The following is a 22,046-nucleotide window of genomic DNA, read 5'->3' on the forward strand; positions in this document are numbered from 1 at the left end:
ATATCTAGTCGGGAGTGGTGCTGACTGAAAACAGATGATTTGAAGCGATTCGCGCGCCATCTGTTGGTCATTCTAAGGACTTATTGAACTACCCTCGTACTACAAAAAAGCCAATTTTTGAGAAAATACACGAATTTTCAACTGAAAGAAGATCAATTTTCAACAAATAAGATTAATTTTCTAGAAAAAAAAAGAATTTTCAACCAAACAGTTGAATTTTTGACTACAAAAGATTAATTTTCGGCAAGGAATATTAACTTTCTACCAAAAAACGAATTTTGAAGAAAATAGATGAATTTTTAATTAAATAGTTGAATTTTGAACTGAAAAATATCTTTTTTTTCACAATTTTGAAATAAATAGTTACATTTTTAACAAAAAAGGATGAATTTTTAACAACAAAAAATGTAATTTTTAATAAAAATCAGTTGAATTCAAGCAAAAAGACAAACTTTTCACAATATATAAATTTCCAAAAAAATAAGTGAATTTTTAATCAAATAGTTGAATTTTCAACTGAAAAAGATTAATTTTCTACAATTTAATTTTCATAAAATTCTTTAATCTTCAAACAAATTGATGCAATTTTAACAACAACAAAAAAAATAATTTTTCAAGAAAATGTGGTAATTTTTAATAAAAACCAGTTAAATACACTCAAGAACGAAAAAGTTTTGACAAAATATATGAATTTTCAACCAAAAACGATCAATTTTCAAAAAAATAAGAGAAGATTAACTTTCTATAAAAAATTAATTTTTAACAAAATACATGAATTTTCAAACAAATAGTTGAATTTTCAACCCAAAAAGATCTACTTTCAATAGAGATAATTACATTGCCCAAGAACAGAATTTTCATCAACATAGTTGAATTTCCTCCAAAAAAAAAAATCAATTTTCGACAAAAAAAGTTTAATTTTCTAGCAAAAACGAATTACACGAATGTTCAATCAAATACTTACATCTTCAACTAAAACAGATCAATTTTTAAACGAGAAAAATATTTTTCAGAGAACAGAAATTTTAACCCAATTTCAAAAAATGAATTTTCAACTGAAAAATATCATTTTTTGACCATTTTTAAACAAATATTTACAGTTTTGACCAAAAAGGAATTAATTTTCAAAAAAAAAAACAACTAATTTTTAATAAAAACCAGTTAAATCAGATCAAGGACAACAAGTTTTCAACATAATAAATGAATTTAAAGTTGAAAAAATAAAACATTTTTTTTTTAAAAGATTAATTTTTACCAAAAAATGAATTTTCAATAAAATAAATTAATTTTTAACCCAATAGATAAATTTTCAACTAAAGAATATCAATTTTTCAGCCAGGAAGATTAATTTTCTACCAAGAAAAGAAATTTTCAACCTAATAGTTTAGTTCTCAACTAGAAAAGATCAATTTTTAAAAGGAGGTTAATTTTCGACCAAAAAAGATTTTTCAACCAAAGAAGAATTTTCAAAAAAAATTATAAATTTTCAAGAAATATGATTTCACTCAAAGGTGTTTCAGCCTCAATCAAGTAAATATATTTTCAACTGAAAAAGATGCATTTTCAGGAAAAATTTTTTTAAAATAAAATAACTAAATTTTACTAAAATAGTTCAATTTTTAAGCGAATACGATGAATTTTTAAGCAAAACAGTTACCATTTTTTAATAAAAAAAAGTTGAATTTTAACAAAATAATTAAATTTTTATATTGTCTTCTATTAATTCAGTTTCCATGTAATATAAAAAATGAGAAAAAATGGAAATTTATTTAAAAGCAGAGGAAAAAAATTAATTCTTTAAAAAAATTTGAAACGAGGGGAAAGGGGAAATAAGAATGGGGAAAGGGTGTGAAGTCTGCTCTAAATTCTAAATTAAAACACTAAATTAAAAATTAAATTCATTTTAAGAGAGCGAAAAAAGACTATTTATGATAAATGTTACAATATTAGATTGAAGGAGGAGGCTAAACTTCCCTGGGGTCGACGATCCGAATTTCAGACTGTCGTGGGCGGTATCATCGAAAATTGATCGTAAAATAATTCACTGCTCCAGGCTCATCTTCGGGAGAAGACACACCCTCAAAATGAGATATTTATCGTTTTAAAAAATCGCGAGGTTTCATCCATGCAGCAAGCCTTCAATTTTTAATCCGAAATGCTTTTAATATTTGTTTTTAATTCACTCATTTATAAGTTTTTTTTTTTTTTTTGTTGAAAATTTATTTTTTAACTGAAAATGAACTATTTCTATCATTTTGGTTGAAAATTTAAGTATTTTGTTGAAAATAGTTTTTTTCAGTAGTATGCAAAAAATTGTTATTGACAATGTAACTATTCCATTTTTGGTAACAATGTATCTGTTGATGTCAATTAATCTGCTTTGTGGAAAATGAAAAAATTTTGGGAACGTCTTTTTTTTTATAAAAGCAATTTTTTGTTCAAAAATGATCTTTTTGGGTTAAAAATTCAATTATTTGTTTTCAAATTAACTTTTTATATTCAAAATTTGTCTTTTTAATTCAAAAATTAGAAAATTTAGTAGAAAATTCAGTTTTTTGTTGAAAACTCATATTTCAAGGTTCAAAATTCACTTCCCTCGTTGAAAATTCGACTTTTTAGTGAAAAAATTCCCCCCTTTTTGGTATAAAATTTCATCTTTTTTGGTGGAAAATGCAACTTTTTTTTACTAATTTAATATTTTTTGGTTAACAATTCAAATTATTGGTCAACAAGGAACTTTTTGTTGAAAATTACATTTTCGGGTTGAAAATAAAAGTATTTTGCGAAAATTGATCTTTGTACGTAAAAAATTTAATAATTTGCTAAAAAATTAAACTATTGAGTTGCAAAATAATTTTTGTGAGAAAAATTCATAATTTAAGGTGGAAAATTCAACTCCTTTGTTGAACATGTGTCTTTTTCGTTTAAAAAATTCATCTCTTTTGTTATAAAATTCCACCTTTTATTTGTAGATTAAATTGTATTTTATGGAAAATTCTTCTTTCGCGGCAGAAAGTTAAGTTCTTGGTTTAAAAATTTATGCTTTTGCTTTAAAATTCTTCATTTTATTGAAAATTGATCTCTCTGGCTAAAATTTTAACTATTTTGCTATAAATTCGTCTTTTTATGAATAATTATTATTTCTATTAAAATTGCAACCATTCAACTTTTGATTTAAAATTATCTTTTTTAGTTGAAAAATTCAACTATTTGCCAGATACTTAATATTTTTGGGTTAAAAATTCAAATACTTGATTGAAAAATTAATCTATTTTGTTAAAAATTTTCCCTTCAAACTTTATCATATCAGTCAAGAATTCATTTTTTTACTGAAAATTTATGTATTTTGTTGAAATTTCGTCTATTTTCGTGGTAAATTATTTTTCATTCTTGCACATTGTTCTTTTCAGTTTTAAAATTCATCTTGTTTGATATAGGAATTTTATCATTTTCTTCTTAAAAATGCAACTATTAAAGTTTTTGTTGAGAATTCAATTATTTAGTTAAAAATTTAATTATTTTGTTAAAAATTAAACTCTTTTGTTTAAGATTTAAATATTGTGTGAAAAATTCGTTTTTTGTTGTTTTAGTCTTAACTATTACATTTTTTATTAATAATTCATATTTTTCTTGAACATTTAACAATCTTCTAAAAAATTCGTCTTTTTGGCTCGAATATTTAAGTAATTACTAAATCCGACAATTGGATTGAAAATTCGTATTTTGTGTAGAAATTTCATTTCCTTGGTTGAAAGTTTAACTATTTTGTTGAAAATTCCTTTTGTTGCTTGAAATATCAACTATTATATTTTTCGTTTAGAAATAATCTTTTTTGATTGAAAATTAATCCACTTGGTAGAAATTTTAACAATTTTCTTTAAAAAATGATTTTTTGATGGAAAATTCTTCATTTTCATTACAATTTCATCTCTTTGGTTGAACATTTAACTTTTTAGCTCAAACTTTATTTTTAACTGAAAATGTTTATATTTTAGTTGAAGATAAATTATTTTAGTTGCAACTTCAATCACTTTGTTGAAAATTCATTTTTCTTTTTTTTTTTTTTTTTTGCTAAAAATTAATTGTTTTCACCAAAAATGAAACTATTCCATTTTGAATTGAAAATGTATTTTTTATTTATTGGATACTTCATCTGTTTTCGTTAAAAATTACACTATTTTGTTGCAAAATGTCTTGTTTTGTTTGTTAAAAAATCATTTATTACATTCTTAAAGATTAACTAAATTTCAAATTTTTTTTTTAAAGTCAGTTTTTGGTTGAATATTCATTTTAGTGGAAAATTCAACTACTTATTTCAAAATTAGTTTGTTTTGTTAGAAATTCGTTTTTCTTTCTTTGTAAAAAATTATTCGTTTTAAGTAAGAATGAAAGTATTCCATTTTAAATTGACAATGTATTTTTTTTTATTTATTTGATGATTCATCTCTTTTTATTAAAAATAACTCTATTTCGTAGAAAATTAAACAATTTTCATTGTTTGAAATGTCGATTATTAGATTTTCATAGAAAATTAGACAAATTTCAACAACTGTCTTAAAAAGTCAGTTTTTCGTGGCATATTCTTCATTTGAGTGGAAAATTTAATTACTTAGTTGAAAATTAAGTTATTTTGGTAAGCATTCCCTTTTTTCATTAAAAAATCCTCTTTTACATTTTTCGTTGATTATTCATCTTTTTTGTTTAGAAATTTAATTTACCTTGTATAAATTTCAACAATTTTGTTATGAGTGTACTATGATACGTGAATTGTAATATAATATATGCATTATGATACTTATACTATGATACATGTACTATTATATATGCTATATGATACATGCATTGTAATATGAAACATGTACTATGGTATATGCTATATGATACATGAATTGTAATATGAAACATGTACTGTGGTATATGCTATACGATATATGAGTCGTAATATGATACATGTACTATTACATATGCTATATGGTACATGAATTGTAATATGATTTATGTACCATGGAAACATGTACTGTAATACATATACTATGATACATGAATCGTAATATGATACATATACTATGATACATAACTATATATGATACATGCTATATGATAAATGTTATATAATACATGAATTGTATTATAATATATGTTACATGATACGTGAATTGCAATATGATACATGTACAATGATACATGTTATATGATACATAAATTGTAATATGATTAATGGATAAATGTGAGTGAATAAAGATTTACTATTAGCTAAAATAATTAGTTACAAATTCATTTTTTGGTTGGAAATGCATGATTAAAGTAGAAAATTCATCTCTTTGATTGAAAATTTACCTGTTTCGCCGAAAATCTTAGTTTCTTGGTTCAAAATTTTATTTATAACTAAAAATTTAATTGTTTCAGTTGAAGATTCATCACTTTAGTTGAAGATTCAACTACTCGGTTGTCAATTTATTTATTTCGTTTGAAATTCATAAAGAAATAATCTAGATAAGAGATTAAAAAGATTTCTGAGGGTTCCAGAAAATGCTGGACTGGGGTCATAATAAACTCTTATTCTCCCCTTGGCTTGAGGGTTCGAGACGAGACTACCCCAAGCCACTTTTTAAACCTTCCCTAGGCTCTTACTCTAAATTCAATGATCGATCCGAATTCTCATCACGAGTAAATATTCCACTCAGAGCGGAAAAACATCTTAGCAAGTGGAATCCCAAACCTGGAAAGTACTTCCAATCGAGTAAGCAGCAAAATCGAATGGATTTCAGATCGCTTCATTTCATTCTTCCATCTTCAGAGTAAATGATTTTTTAAAGAGTTGTACAAAATTCTTAAAAATTAATTAAAATTTAATCAGGCGGTCCAGCGTTTCTTAGACAAAAATTCTAGAATTTTTTCCAGGTTTTCAAGGATAAAAAAATTTCCAGGTACCTTTTTTTATAGTAAAAAAAATACTTTACACGAAACATAGTGGAAATTTTAGATCTAATGAAAATAAGAAAAGTTATAATAAAAAAGTCCATATGCGAATTTTCTCTTACACCTTCAAAATCCGATTTTATGGTCAAAAACTCGATTTTTGGCAACTATAACATTTTTAACATAAAATCTTTTAAAAACGGAATGCAACAATTTAAAATTTTTATTTATTTATTTATTTTAATACAAGATTTACTTTTCTACAATGAAAGATAAATTTTCAATCCAAAGGGGCAACTTTTAAACAGAACATTGAAATTTTCGACCAAAAAAGATGACTTTCTAACAAAATAGTTTAATTTTCAACAAAACATTAACATTGAAAAAAATAGTTTAGTCTTCTAACAAATACTGGAATTTTTTAACGAAAAAGATAAATGATCAACTAAATAGTCGAATGTTTAAAAAGAGTCGAATTTTCAACAGGAAAAATTGAATTTTTAAATATAAAAGATAAATTTTCACTAAAAATGTTTTTTTTTTTTAGATAGTTAAATGTTTTATTAAATGAATGAAGTTTCACCAAAGAAGTTCATTTTAAACCAAACAGTTGCTTCAAACTTTGCTTCAAAATTGAACTATTTTCTTAAAAGATTGTACTTATTTGATTGAAAATTAATTTTTTTCATTGATAATTTAACTATTTAATTTTTGGATGAAAGTTTACCTTTTCAGCTAATAAAGCAGCTCTTTATTTATAAATTCATGTAGTATTTTGTAAATTAATTTTTGTCGTTAGAAAATAATTCTTTATCATTTCAGTCGAAAAATAATTTATTTTTGTCAAATAATTATATTACTCGACTGAAAGTAAAATTCTTTGGATGAAAATTCGACTTTTCTTGTTGAAAGTACAATTCTTCTTGTTAAAGATGAACCAGTTTGCATGAAATTTTTTTCACTCTTAACTTATTTGAATAAGAATTATTATTTAAATTTTTAATTCTACTATTCCATTTTTAGTTTAAGATTTATATTTTTCAGTTGAAAATTCATCTATTTGTTATTAAATTCATGTTTTTTGTTAAAAATTTGTTCTTGGAAATTAGTTTTTGTCGTTGTAAATTATTTTATTGAACTGGAAATTAAACTATTTCTATTTTTAGTTGAAAATTCGTTCTTTTTGGTAAAAAATTAATATTTTTGTTAAAAATGCATATTTTTGGTTAAAAATTAAACAGTCTGGATACAAATGTGTCTATCTTAACTGAAAAATATGAAAGCATTCAATATTAAATTGAAAATAAATTTTTTAATTTCTTTGATAATTCAAATATATGGTTGACGATTATTTTTTATGTGTGTTTTTTTTAAATAATCTTCTTGTTGCAAATTGTTCTTCCTGGTTTTAAAATTGATCTCTTCCAGTAAGAATTTCATAATTTTTTGTAATGCAACTTCTACATTTTTTGATAAGAATTCAACTATTTGGTTAAAAATTTAATCATTTTGTAGAAAAATTTTTTTTGTTAAAAATTAATTCCTTTAACTAAAAATAAAACTATTCAATACTAAATTGCAATTTATTTTTTATTTATTTATTTGATAATTTAACTATATGGTTCAAAATTAATTCTGTTGAAAGTTTGACTTTTTTCGTAGAAAATTAATCTTTTTGGGTGAAAATTAATTTCTTTGCTGGAAAATTTAACTTAATTTTTTTATTTAATTTAATTTGCATGCTTTATGGTTTCTTTTGGCAACCCTCCTAATTTAAAATGACTAGCGTGATCCTTTGAAAATCACGAATATCTTTTTTCATGTTCTCAATTCCTTATTTATTCTTCTGATCATTTCAAGATCGATAAGATAAGTCTTTGAAAAAAGGATCGCGTATAGGAAGAAAATACATTTCACACTTCGTGCCGCCTTCCCATTTTAGGAGTCAACTTATCTTCCAATCTTTGCATTCCTAGGATTCTTTCTTTAGCTTCTTGGCCAGATGCTTGATTTATTTGTCGATTGGCTTTTGATTTCCCCTGCAAATTTGACCCTTCTGCTTATCTCACATACGACTTTGCAGGATAAACGGTGTAAATATTGCACATAAATAAATAAATAAACAACACGAAAGTTTATTTTTTAACCAAAAAAATATTAACATTTAACTAAATATTCAAATTCTTAACCAAAAAGATTAATGTTCTCAACAACAACAAAAAACAAATGTTCAAGAAAATATTACAATTTTCAACCAAATAGTTGAATTTTGAATTGAAAGAATTTTTTTAACAAAAGTGGAATAGAATGGAAGGTATGATTGTTGAACGAAAAAGTTAATTTTTTACCAAATAGTTAAATTTTCAAAAGAATAGTTTAGTTTTTATCTGAAAATATAAATTTTTCATACCTAAAAATTTCTTTTCAACCAATTAGTTTAAGTTTTGAGATATTAATTTAAATGAAAAAACAGTTGGATTAAATAAAACAAAAAACGAATTTTCAATTCAATATTTTTCATGTAAAAAATTGATTCGCGAACAAAAATAAATACAATTTTTTAACAAAATAGTTTAATTTTCAAACATAATAATGATTGCTTAAGAAAATTTTCTACCAAAAAGACGATTCTTCAACAAAAGATATGATTTTTAATCAAATAGTTGAATTTTCAACTCAAAAAGATAAATTTTTCACTAAAAATGTGCAAAATTTACATTTTCAGCTGAAAATGGTAATTTTTAAACAAAGTAAGGTTTTTTTTTAAATAAAATAGTTTAGTTGTTAACCGAAGAAATGAATTTTTAACTAAAATCACGGACCTTGAAAAAATGTAATTAAAAAAAACGTCTTTAACAAAAAACCAAATAGGTGCATTTTCAACCAAAATAATGATTTTTTAAGCAAGAAGATTAATTTTCTACCAAAAAGGCCTTTTCAATAAAAGGCCAGATCAAATAATGAATTTCCAAATCAAAAAGATTTGTTTTTTAATTAAGAATACAAAAGTGAAATTTCCCGTTAAAAATTTTAATTCTTAACAAAGTAAGGTTTTCTTGATAAAATATTTTGACTGTCTACCAAAGAAATTATTATTCAACTAAAATCATTAACTTTAAAAAAAATTTGATTTAAAAAAACGTGTTTAACAAAGAACCAAATAGGTGCATTTTCAACTTAAAAAGATACATTTTTTAATATAAATATAAAAGTTAAATTTTCCGTTAAAAATGTTAATTCATAAAAAAAGTAAAGTTTTCATAATAAAAAAATGTAATTGTCAAACCAAAGAAATTAGAATCTGATTTTTTATGCAAGAATATTAATTTTCTACCAAACAGAACATTTTTAAACAAAATACATGATTTTCAATCAAATAGTTGAATTTTTTACTCGAAAAGATCAATGTTTCAACTAAAGAATTGAATTTTTAAATATAAAAGATAGATATTCTAACTAAAAAAGAAAAGTTAAATTTTCTTTAAAAACTGTTAATTCTCAAAAAAAAAGTATTTTTTACCAAAAAAATTAATTGTGAACCAAAGAAATGAATTTTCAACTAAAATGGTGAATATGTGAAAAAAATGAATTTTGAAAAACTTGTTTAACTTCAAAACAAATAGGTGAACTTTTAAACAAAATAATGATTTTTTAACATTTCTACTAATAAACGATTTTTCAACCAAATTTATGAATTTTCTACCAAATAGTTAAACTAACAACTCAAAAAAATGAACGAAACATTTGAAGTTTGACTTAAAAAAAAAAATTTTCAAGCAAAATAGAAAGTACATTCTTTTCCGTTCTCAATATTTTCCCCAAAAATCCCCAAAAATGTAAAAGGTCAATTATTCATTAAAAATGTTTGTTCTGAAACAAAAAAGGATTTTTGAACAAAAGAGTTTAACTGTCAACCAAAGAAAGGAATTTTCAACTAAAATGATAAATCTTTAAAAAAAAGATTTAAAAAAACCGAATAGGTAAATTTTCAACAAAATAGTTAATTTTTAACTTAAAAATATAATTATTTAACGAAGAAAGGAGAAATTAAATTTTCCATAAAATGTTAGTTCTCAAACGAGATATTTTTAAGGAAATAGTTTAATTGTCAACCAAAGAAATTAATTTTCAACTAGAATGATAAATCTTATTAAAAAATAAATTTAAAAAAAAGAGTTTATGATACAACCAAATAGGCGAATTTTCAAAAAAAAAATAATGGTTTTTTAACCAAGATTAATTTTCTACAAAAATAGGCAATTCAACAAAATAGTTGAGATTTTAATCTACGAGTAAAAGTATAAATTTTTAACCGAAAATAAAAAAGTTAAATTTTCCGATAAAAATGCTAATTCTTTAAAATGAAGTTTTCATTTTAAAGGGGCACATATAAACTATAATGGGAAAAAAACAAAGTGCAGATAATTGAAAATCAATTTTACGATCAAATAAAAATACTTATTTCGAATCTTTTATTTACAAAATTGATGGTCCTGAAGGTGCTTAATCTTTATGTATTTTCTAACCAACTTTTTATTTTTTAAGACACTTATTAATGCGGTTTGAAAATTTTTGTATCTTCGAAAATCGCATTTTCCAAAATTTTCAAAATTTTGCTAATCACCCTGACCTGAAAATATTAGCACTTAATTAAAATTCCCAATGAATTTAGAAACACCTGAATTAAAATTTCAAACATTGCAACGCACCTAAGAGATTTTTTCTCAGCGAAGGAAAAAAAGCTGCCTGCAAAAAAAGCCTACAGACATCCTGCTCTTGACCTGTCTTCAATCATCGAAAATTGAAGATGAATTTCAACACGACACAAATACTTTCACTAAAAACGTAATCTTCCACCGAGGTCGTGAAGATGTAGCAGGAGAGTCAGCGACACTGGACCTTGCGCCATCGCGGATATTGATAAAAAAATTAGGAATTATAAATAGTTTGCGTTAGAACATTTCTACTTTTTTTTATTTATTTTTTAACCAACTTTTTTTAACCCTAGATGGACAGCGTGGGTGAATTTACCCAAAGAATTTTTCAAACTCTTTGTTGAGTCTGTTAATTACTTCAACTTTGCTGGTATATTACAATATTTTATTGAACAATTTTGGTGACAAAAACTATAAAACCTTTTTTTAAACCTTGAAGAATACCTACATTTTTTTTTTATTTTTAGAACTCAATATTACTGCACGATCTTAGTTTTATCGAGTTTGGGTGTATTTCACCCACTGTGACCTATATGCGATATTCAACTGAAGTGTGACCATCTAGGCTTAAGTCACTAAAATTCATATTCATGCAGTCTAAACATTTGTTTATCTTCGAAAATCTCATTGTCTAAAAAGGTAAACTTTGTACAAATCACGTTGACCTCAAAATATTAAACAATCCTTTCACTAAAAACGCAATGTTTCACCGATGTCGGGAAGATAAAAATGTATTGGGAGAGTCGGTGACACTGGAACTTGCGCCATCGTGGATATTAATAAAAAAATTAGGAATTATAAATAGTTTGCGTTAGAACATTCCTAATTTTTCTATTTATTTTTTAACCAACTTTTTTTAACCCTAGATGGTCAGCGTGGGTGAAATTTACCCAAACAATTTTTCAAACTCTTCGTAGATTCTGCTAATTACTTCAACTTTACTGGTATGTTACAATATTTTATTGAACAATTTTTGTGACAAAAACTATAAAAACTTTTTTTTAAAACCTTCAAGAATACCTACATTTTCATTTTTTTATTTTTAGAACTCGATATTACTGCAGGATCTTAGTTTTTTCAAGTTTGGGTATACTTCACCCACTGTGCCCTATATGCGATATTCTACTGAAGAGTGACCATCTAGAGTTAAGTAATTTTATTATCTTCGAAAATCTCATTGTTTAAAATGGTAAACTTTTAAGAAATCACGTTGACCTCAAAATATTAAACAATACTTTCACTAAAAACGCGATTAATTTTCTAGCATAAAATATAAGTTTCCACAAAATCTATAAATTTTTAATCAAAGAGTTGAATTTTCAAATTAAGTAGATCAATTTTCAAACAAAAAGACTCATTTTCCCAGAAAAAACCAGTTTTCAACTAAAGTATGTCAATTTTTCAACAAAAAGATTAATTTTCTATCAGAAAATACGAGTTTTTACAAAAAAATACATACAAATTTAATCAAATAGCAGATTTTTCAACTAAAAATGATTATTTTTCAACAACAAAAAATTAATTTTCTACCAGAAAGACGAATTTTTAACAAAATCCATAAATTTTTAATCAGAGTTAAATTTTAAACTAAAGTAGATCAATTTTCAAACAAAAAAAATAATTTCCTTCCAGAAAATACAAGTTTCCAACAAAATAAATATATTTTTAATCAAACAGTGGAATTCTTTACCAGAAAGACGAATTTTCAACAAAATCCATTAATTTTTAATCAAAGAGTTGAATTTTCAACAAAATTATGTCAATTTTACAACAAAAAGATTAATTTTCTACCAGAAAATACGAGTTTTTGACAAAAGAATACATAAACTTTTAATCAAATAGTCGAATTTTCAACTTAAAATGATTAATTTTCAATAGAGAAAATAAATTTTCTTAAAGAAAGACGAATTTTTAACAAAATCCATTAATTTTTAATCAAAGAATCGAATTTTAAACTTAAGTAGATCAATTTTTAAACAAAAAGTTTGATGTTTTTCCAGAAAAAGCCAGTTTTTAACAAAATAAATGAATTTTTAATCAAACAATGAAATTTTCAATTAAAAAAGATTACCAATAATTTTTAATACATAGTTGCATTTTTATCGAGAAGAATTAATTTTTAATAAAAAAATCATAATAAATTTGTACCTGGAATTTTTTAGGAAAAAAAAGATGATTTCAGATAAAACAGTTGAATTTTCCATAATGCAGTTAATTTACATCGAAATAGTTAAATTTTTAATTAAAAAAAAAAAGATTGAACAAAAAAACGAGTTTTCAACCAAATATAGTTCAATTTTCTACCAAATTTTTTAATTTCCGAAGTAAAAACTTGAAATTTTTACAAAATAGTTGAATTTTCCAGCAAAAAATGTAAATTATCAACTCAACAATTTAATTTTGAACCAAGTAATGAAATTTTTTAATAAAAAAGATGAATTTTTAACGAAAACTAGTTAAATTTTGAACCAAAAAGATTAATCTTCTACCAGAAAAGGCAAATTTATAACAAAATAAGTTATTTTTGAATGGTTAAATTTTTTACCAAAAGATACAATTTTAATCAAATTACATAAATTTTCAACTAAATATTTTGAATAATGGATGCAATGTTAGTTCAAAATTTATTAGATTAATTTTTAGTTTATACAATTTTCATTTCTATAATTTTTTTACCAAATACTTGAATTTTTAAACTAAAGATCAATTTTTAACCAAAAATGGTGTGGTTAGATTATTAACGATAAGAATTAACTTTCAATTTTTTAATGTTTTAATGTTTCGTTAATAACCTACATGCAAACAATTGTTTATAATTTTGTTTGATCAATATCCGCAATGACGCAAGATCCAGTGCCACTGGTTATTAGGCTAATGAAGGAGGAGTACGAGAATATCCACTAAGAGGAGCCCCTTTTTTTAAATTGCGCGATCATGCTAATTTTTAAGGAAAATCTATTTTTCCATAATTAATTAAGGTACATGGGCTTAGGATTCGCTTTGCCCATATGGCGGTTCATTACTAACCCACATGCAAACTATTATTCCTAATTTTATAGATCATTATTCGCAAGGTCCGGTGTCGCTCTCTATTAGACTAATGTAGCAGGAGGTGGAGGATGAGGATAGCCACTAAGAGGAGCCCCCCCCCCCCCCTTTAAATTCCGCGATTATGCTCATTTATAAGGAAAATCTATTTTTCTATAATTAATTAAGGTACGTGGGCTCAGGATTTGCTTTGCCCATATGGCTGTTCATTACTACCCCAAATGCAAACTATCATTCCTAATTTTATAGATCGTTATTCGCGATTGTGCAAGGTCTAGTGTCGCATATCTTCGATGACGCAAGGTCCGGTGTCCCTGTCTCTTAGACTAATGAAGGAGGAGGTGGTGGATGAGGATAGCCACTAGGAGCCCCTTTTTTAAGTTCCGAGATCATGCTAATTTTGAGGGAAAATTAATTCTTCAATAATTAATTAAGGTACATGGCATTAATATTGGCGATGACGCAAGGTCCAGTGTCCCTGGTTCTTGGACTTTTAGCGGTGGGTGATGAGGAGGTGAAGGATGAGGAGGATGAAGATAGCCACCAGAAGGAGTACCTTTTTCTAAATTCATTTTTGATTGGATGTTTGTAGAATAAGCGTCAGCTTCCTGATGACGAATTAAAAAGTGCTTCATCATCAAGAAGGAAGAATCCGATTTGGGGAACTTGTTGACGAGTATTAATAATTGCTCGACAGTGATAGATGGATCTTCCGATTTTGAAGATCCTTCCATCTCCATTCTTTTGTGGCCGTCTCTGTGTTTGATCGACCTTCGCTTTGTGTTGTAAACTGTATTTATAACTCATTAGTCGATCGTTTACTCAAGAGAGAATCATTAATTCCGCACATTTGACTGTTCTCACTAACGAGTTCCGGCAAATCTCAAATTTGCATTTTCGGGAAAGGAATTCGCCTAGAATCTTTGGCAATTTAATCCAAAAAAATTCTATTGCTTTTTTGGATGGCTGGTTAAATTTAAGAAAAATAATCACGAGTCATTTTTAATTTGGGCCTTTAGAAGTAAGCGATTTTTGGACTAGGTTAGGCTGAATTATTTTTCAAACAAAGGTTGAGGCCAAAGACAGCACTCGAACTCACTTTAGAAATAAAAAATGGTGTGAATAGTCTCATCAATTACTAAAAATTGTGTCAAAATATTGTCAAACAATTTTTTAATAATTAAAAATGAGCTTCAATTGATATTTTTGGGTTAGAAATTAAGCTTTTTTGTAGAATTTCATATTTTCCATTCGAAAATTAATGAATTTGTTAGAAAATGTTTTGGTCAAACATTTATTTGAAACTAAAAAATACTAAAAATTAATTCATTAAAATTCGGACAAACATTACATCCATTGTTCAAAATGTTAAGTTGAAAATTTGTCTTTTTGGTTGAATGAATTAACAATTTAATTCAAATTTTGTTTCTTTTTAGAAATGTCATGTTTTTTTTGTAAAAATTTTCTGCTTAAACAATTTTTTAGAAACTGAAAATTTATCTATTTTTTGCCAATTAACTTTTTTGTTGAAAATTCATATTCTTGGGTTGAAAATTTCAGAATTTCGTACAAATTAAACTATTTGGTACAAAATCCGTTTTTTCATAAAAAATCAATTTTTATCGATAAAAATTTGAGCACATCATTTTTGAAAATAACTGGATTGTTAAAAATTCCAGAATTTCGTATAAAATTGAACTATTTGATATAAAATTCATTTTTTTTTAATTAATTCTTCTCGAACAAAAATTCTAATATTTATTTAAAAATGATAGGAAACGAAAAACTAATAAGCCAAAAGTTAATAAAATGAATGTTGGGCTAACATAATACCTACTTTTGGAAATATTTAGTTGAAAATTTTGTTGTTTTTTAAAAATTCTTACTTTTTTATAGAAAATTCGTAATTTGATACAAAAAATTGTAGTTTGATACGAAAATTCATCTTTCTGGTAAAAAAGTCAAATATTTGATTACAAATTAATGTACCTTATTGAATATTTGTCTTCTCTAATAGAAAATTAATCTTCTCAGTTTAAAATTTCTTTTTTATTAGTGAAATCAACTTTTTGGATGGAAATTTGATTTCTGGAAGAAAATTCATTTTCGTTGTTGGAAAATAATCTTTTTTATTTGAATATCCCTAGTTATTTTTAATATTGGGCCTTTAAAAGTAAACGATATCAGGACCCAGTATTAGGTCCAACTAATTTTTGTTTGAAAATATTTTAAGGTACAAAAAAAGGCCCAAAAATGCAGGAGACAAACATATAAAATGCAAATTTTTTTTTAGAATCAGACTTGACTGAATGATTTTTTAAAATATTTCAAGGCCCAAAAATATAAGACGCAAAAACAAGGCGTTAGGACCGGGATAGCCTCAATCATTTTTTAAAGTATTTTAAGGCCTAAAAATGTTAGGCTAAAAACAAGGGGCCCAAAAATATAAGACCTAAAAATTAGATTTTAGGACCACGCTAAACTGAATGATTTTTTAATTTATTTTAAGGCCCCAAAATATGATGCTTAAAGACGATAGGTCCTAAAATATAAGACCCAAAAATAAGATTTTAGGAACAGACTAGACCGAATGATTTTAGAAAATATTTAAGCCTAAACAAAGACCCAAAAAATAAAGAAACAAAAATATAAGGCCCAATTCTTGCAGGACTTCATTTTCAAATAGCTAGAAAAAAAATGTTCCTCAAGATACGTGGATATAAAAAATAAACCCCTGGTCATTTTTAACGTAGGGCCTTTAAATTCCAGAGTTCAAAAATATAAGATCCAAAAATAAGATTTTAAGGCCGAGGTCAACCGAATGATTCTTCAAAGTATTTTAAAGCCCAAAAATATAAGGCTAAAAAATAGGGCCCGAAATACGAGACCAAAAAGGCCCAAAATATAAGACCAAAAAGAAAAGACACAAAAATATAAGGCCCGACTCTTGAAGAGTTAAGAAGTGTAAAAAATCACGGGGCATTTAATTTGAATCTTTAGAAAATAAACCATTTTGGGACCAACTTTATTACGTTTGAAAATATTTTACGGCCGAAAAAAAAGATTTAGGACCAGGCTAAACGCTAGCCTTAATGATTTTTGAAACATTTTAGGACCCAAAAATACAAGGTCCAAAAATATTAGACACAAAAATGTAAGGCCCAACTCTTGCAGGGTTAAAAAGTTCGGGCCATTTTAATTTGGGGCCTTTAAAAGTAAGCCATATCAGGTCCAACTAAATTATGTTGGAAAATACTTTGAGGCCCAAAAGTATAAGGCCTAAAAATAAGATTTTAGGACCACGCTAAATTAAGTAATTTTCGAAAATATTTGAAGACCCAAAAATAGAAGGCCTGAAAATATAAGGCCCAACTCTTGAAGAAATTGTATTTCAACTGGCTAGTATAAAAAAAAAATAATTCTGAAGATGCGTGGTAGACAAGGCCTTCAGTCTCGAGTAACCAAAAAAATGGGAATCGTTCGTTAATGTATTTAATTATCGATGCACTTACCGACGAGTGGAACCATCAGCGTGTAAATTGGCTGAGCACCGGAAACAGCCTTGGCGATGCTCTGTAGTTGAGGCAAATAATCGATGAAGCAATTCGTGTCTGGGACCAGTTGTCTCGGTCTGACTTCGATCTCTACAGAGACTGAGGATTTCTGCAAGATGGACTGACAAAAATTTAAGTTAAAACTAAGATGGAAGAGAAATTTACAAGTTAACTTTTTTAAATAAAAAGAGTCTCTTAAACCTTTTGTTTTCTTCACATAAGGTGAAACAAACAAAAAATGTCCATAACAGATATTATTTTAGAATTTTACAGTTTCGGAAAAAGCGAAGGAAACGCGCTGCCATCCCTTGGCTCTGGCCGGGGTTCGATTCCAGGCATCTTCACTTTTTTTTAGTTTACTAATTGAATCATAGCAATTCTTTTGTTAATTCCTGACTTTTCCCTGTTTTTCAGATGGTTTTATTTTTTTTTAAATTTGGTTTTAACCTTTCAATCAATAAGACGAATGGGAATACCAAAGAGGCTTTCTTGTAACTCTGCAGAAGGTAATGAGCATCTGTTGCACGACAATCGATACGGGACACGATATGTGTGCCCATTGTCCATCCAGATAACACTATCTAAACAATGTCCTGTTCTAACTCTAACTGTAACGAAACAAGATTTCTGTGTGAAGGAACTCGATAAGGAGAGTTCAATTAAAAACCTAGTAATTTTTTTGAACAAGATTTTTTAATATTCTCTAAAAACAAAATAGATGAATTTTTAAAAAATAGATGAACTTTTAATCAAATAAATAAATTTTTTACTAGAATATTAATTTTTTACCGAAAGAGACAGATTTTTAACTTACTTTTCAAAATTGCAGCTTAATTTTCAACCAAAAAATGTCAATTTTTTACAATATAGTTGAATACAAGACTAAAAAGAAAACTTTCCTACCAAAAATCAAAAGCTTAAATTTCAGTCAGAAAATTAAATTCTAACAATAAAAAAGACTTTTACTTTTAACAGAAATAGTTGAATTTTTAAAGAAAAAAAAACTTTTCTTCTGAAAAAAAAACATTGCCAACAAAATACATGAATTTCCAACTAAAAAAATATAACCTTTCGATCAAAGAATTGCGTTTGAAACTAAAAAATACTAAAAAGAGAATAGTTAACATCTCAGTTTAACTTTTTTCCCTAAGAAAAAAAAACAAATTTTCAAAATATTTGAATCTTTAACCAAATAGTTGCATTGCCATCCAAAGATGTTAATTTTGAATAAAATAGTTCAACTTTTGATTACAAAATATCACTTTTCAAACAAAAATGGAATATTTAAAGTTTCAGTTAAAAAATCAATTTTCAATATTTCAATCCTAAAAAAAAATATGAATTTTCATCCAACAAGTTCAACTTTCAGATAAAAAAAGAGTTTTTAATAAAAAAAAGCATGTTATTAACAAAATAGTTAAAATTTCAACTAGGGATGAAGCTTTAGCCCAAAAGTCTTAACAAAAAAGTTCATTTTAAACAATGTAAAAAAATATGCATTTTCAACTTACAGGATTAATCATTTTCAACCAGAAAGATTCAATTAATTTTCTATAAAAAAGATGAGTTTTCAAACAAAAATAGAACCGTTAAATCAGTGAAGAAATTAATTTTAAACAAAAATTAATTTTCAAAAAACTATTAAATTTAGTAACTTAAAGCTACATTTCCAAATGAAAAAATATTTTTATTTAATTTCGTATCAAAATTTAAAAAAAGTCTAAGCTGGCTCGCAAAAAATTTCCTGACTTTAAAAAAATTACCTGACATTTTCGGGTTTTTTCTGATGTATAAAAATTCCTTGACAATTCCGAATTATGCAGGTCAGTAGACACCCTGTTTTTTTATTTGTATTTTAATAAAATAATAAATTTAATAATTTAATTAAAAATAATAAATTAAAATAATAAATTAAATAATTCAACTAATTTTCATCATTTTAACAAACAATTTTAAAATTAACAGTTAATTCTCAACAAGGCTACGTGCTTGCTCTATACCCTTATTTATCGGAGCGCTTTTTTCATTTTTTCTTGGGACGACTGAAAAATCCCGAATAATAAAATTCCCGAATTTCAGAACTGTAAAATAATAAAGTTCACGAAATATATAATTCCCGAATAATAAAATTCCCGACAGAAAATTGACGAATGATAAAATATCCGAATTTTTAAAAATATTGTTTAAATTTTATGATTTAAAAATTTCCCAGTTCACATATTTTATAATTCGGCCATTTTCTTTTGGGGATTTTATTATTTGGGAATTTTAAAATTCGGTAATTTTATAAACTGTTCGGCAATTTTATTAATCGGAAATTTTCCAATTCAAGAATTTTATTATCCGGGATTTATTTAATTTAGGAATTTTATAATACTGGAATTTTATTATTGGGAAATATTTTTTTTGGGGAAAAGTGTCGTTTTTTACAATGTCTTATAGAAATGATGTAATTGTTACTAAAAATATGTAATTTGTAAAAACGTGGTGGAGATTTGGAATACAATATTTATAAATCATTGATTAAAAAATTACAAAACTGTTATTTATAGAATTTTATTCTTGATTCAGTGCGAAGGACTTCCGCTAGCAAGTTCCGGCGGGAGCAGTCTGTTAATACCTCAGCTGCGTGAGGGTAACTTGAATGGTGGAAGTAGAGAAAACAGGTAGACAGCGGTCAAATGGGCATCGCCCGCTAGGTTTTTTCGAAAGAAATTTTTAAAAAAATTTAATTTCAACCTGACAGTTCCATTCAAGAACATTTTAGAGAATACCCAGAAAATAATGTCATTTTTTACCATTTATTATGCCAAATTCTTTAATTTTAACTAAAAATATGTAATTGGTAAATAAGTGGTAGTGATTTGGCATAATATATTTCTAAATCATTAATTCGAAAATTAGAAAAAATTTATGTATAGAATTTTATTCCTGATTAAGTACAAAGGTTTCCCGCTGGTAAGTTCCGGCGGCAGCAGTCTGGTGGTACCTCTGCTGCGTGAGGGTAACTTGAATGGTGGGAGTAAACAGGTAGACGGCGGTCAAATGGGCATCGCCCACGAGGTTTTTTTCGAAAGCAATTTAAAAAAATTCTTAATTTAACCTGACGGTCCCATTCAAGAAGATTTTGGAGAATACAACGAAAATAGTGGCATTTTTTCACAATATATTATAGAAATTCTTTAATCGTCACTAAAAATTGTGTAATTTGTCATTAAGTGGTACTGATTTGGAATACAATAATTCTAAATCATTCATTGGAAAATTAAAAAATTTTTATGTATGTTTTTTTTTATTCCTGATTAAATACAAAGGATTTCCGCTGATAAGTTCCGGAGGCAGCAGTCTGTCAATGATAATCCTTAACGACAGACAATAAGAACCCCTATTAATGGTCAATAACATCGGTCAACTACAACCTTAATTAGCCAAAAAGGAAGCCTAAACACGGTGAAAGGAATATTGCAATCTCAGTAATCAAGAAAATTGAGAGCAAGATCGACAAATCGATCCGACCTCGAAGGTTCGCTTGATAAATGGAAAGCAAGATCGAGATGAGTGCCTTTGTCGCGATGGCCTGAAGCTTTTAAGAAGATTTATCTTCTGGATAGCAGATTATCCGAAACATTTATATCCGAATATTTCTTATTCGGAGTAATCGACATTTGATTCGCAGTAATCCCTGATAATCCACTTGTAATCCCACGAGAATAATTTAAGTTAAAAATTCTTTTCCGGTGGAAAATTAATATTCTTCAATTAAAATTGACCTTTTTGGTTCAAAATTCAACTTTAATGACGAATTCATTTACTTTGTCGATACTTCAACAAATTTGTTAAAACCTCCTTTTTTGGTTTAGAATTCAACTGATTTATTGAAAATTCATCTTCTTGGATTTAAAATTAAACTATATTATTAAAAATTCGTTTTTTTTGGGGGTTAAAAGTTCATTCTTTGAAGTGAAACTTTCAATATTCCAATTTTAATTCAAAAATATCTTTTAGTTGAAAGTTCAACTACTTGGTAGAAGGTTGTACTCCATACTTTTTATTGTAAATGTATCTTTTTTAGTTGAAAATTCAATTATTTGGTAAAAAAATGGGTACTTTTAGGTAGAAAATGAATGTTTTTGTTTTTAAAAAATCGTGTTTATTATTCAAAAATCAACTAGTGGGTTCAAAGATAATCGACTTTCTTTAAAATTTAACTATTCCATTTGAAGATTTACCTCTTTGATTAAACTTTGTATTTTTTGTTAATGATTTCTGCTTTTATGGTAAAAAAATTACTTTTTTATAAAAAATGTCACTATTCAATTTTAGTTTAAAAAGGTACCTTTTATACTAGTAGCAGAAAATTAATTTCATAGTTAAAAAAATGTACAGTTTCGGTTCTTTTTTTATTGAAACTTATTGAAAATTTAACTATTCTATTTTTGGTTGAAAATTTATCCTTTGCAGAGGATAAATCAGCTCTTCACTTTAAAATTCATTTATTTTGTTGTAAATTAATTTTCAATGTTTGTTAGAAAATTGCACTTTATCATTTTAATGGAAAAATAATTTTTTTTTAATAATTATAGAACTTGTTTGAAAGTAAAAGTCTTTTGTTGAAAAATTGGCTTCTTTGGTGGAAACCACTTTGAATGAGATTTTTTTCACTTTTAACTGAACAGTCTTTCTTAGTTCAAAATTGAACTCATTTCTGAAATTAATTTGTTTTTCTTGAAGATTCATCATTTTAAATGAAAATTCATCGCTTTGGTTAAAAATTTATTTTTATTTGGCTGCAAATAAATTTTTTTAATTA

At 25.9% G+C, this 22,046-nt stretch overlaps 1 protein-coding gene across 4 annotated transcripts in view; it reads right to left on the minus strand.

The window, feature by feature from the left end:
• LOC117167463 (telomerase-binding protein EST1A) overlaps window positions 1–22,046 on the minus strand; it is a 356,887-nt gene that overhangs the window by 23,434 nt on the left and 311,407 nt on the right. For 3 of the 4 annotated variants that reach the window (XM_033352451.1, XM_033352433.1, XM_033352424.1), the window contains one exon: window positions 17,195–17,357. In XM_033352451.1, coding sequence (XP_033208342.1) covers window positions 17,195–17,357 — 163 coding nt within the window. The remainder of the gene's footprint in view (window positions 1–17,194; window positions 17,358–22,046) is intronic. The other variant, XM_033352441.1, reaches the window with a different exon arrangement.

This window comes from Belonocnema kinseyi, chromosome 1 (genome assembly GCF_010883055.1).
Source record: "Belonocnema kinseyi isolate 2016_QV_RU_SX_M_011 chromosome 1, B_treatae_v1, whole genome shotgun sequence".
Lineage (NCBI taxonomy): Eukaryota > Metazoa > Arthropoda > Insecta > Hymenoptera > Cynipidae > Belonocnema > Belonocnema kinseyi.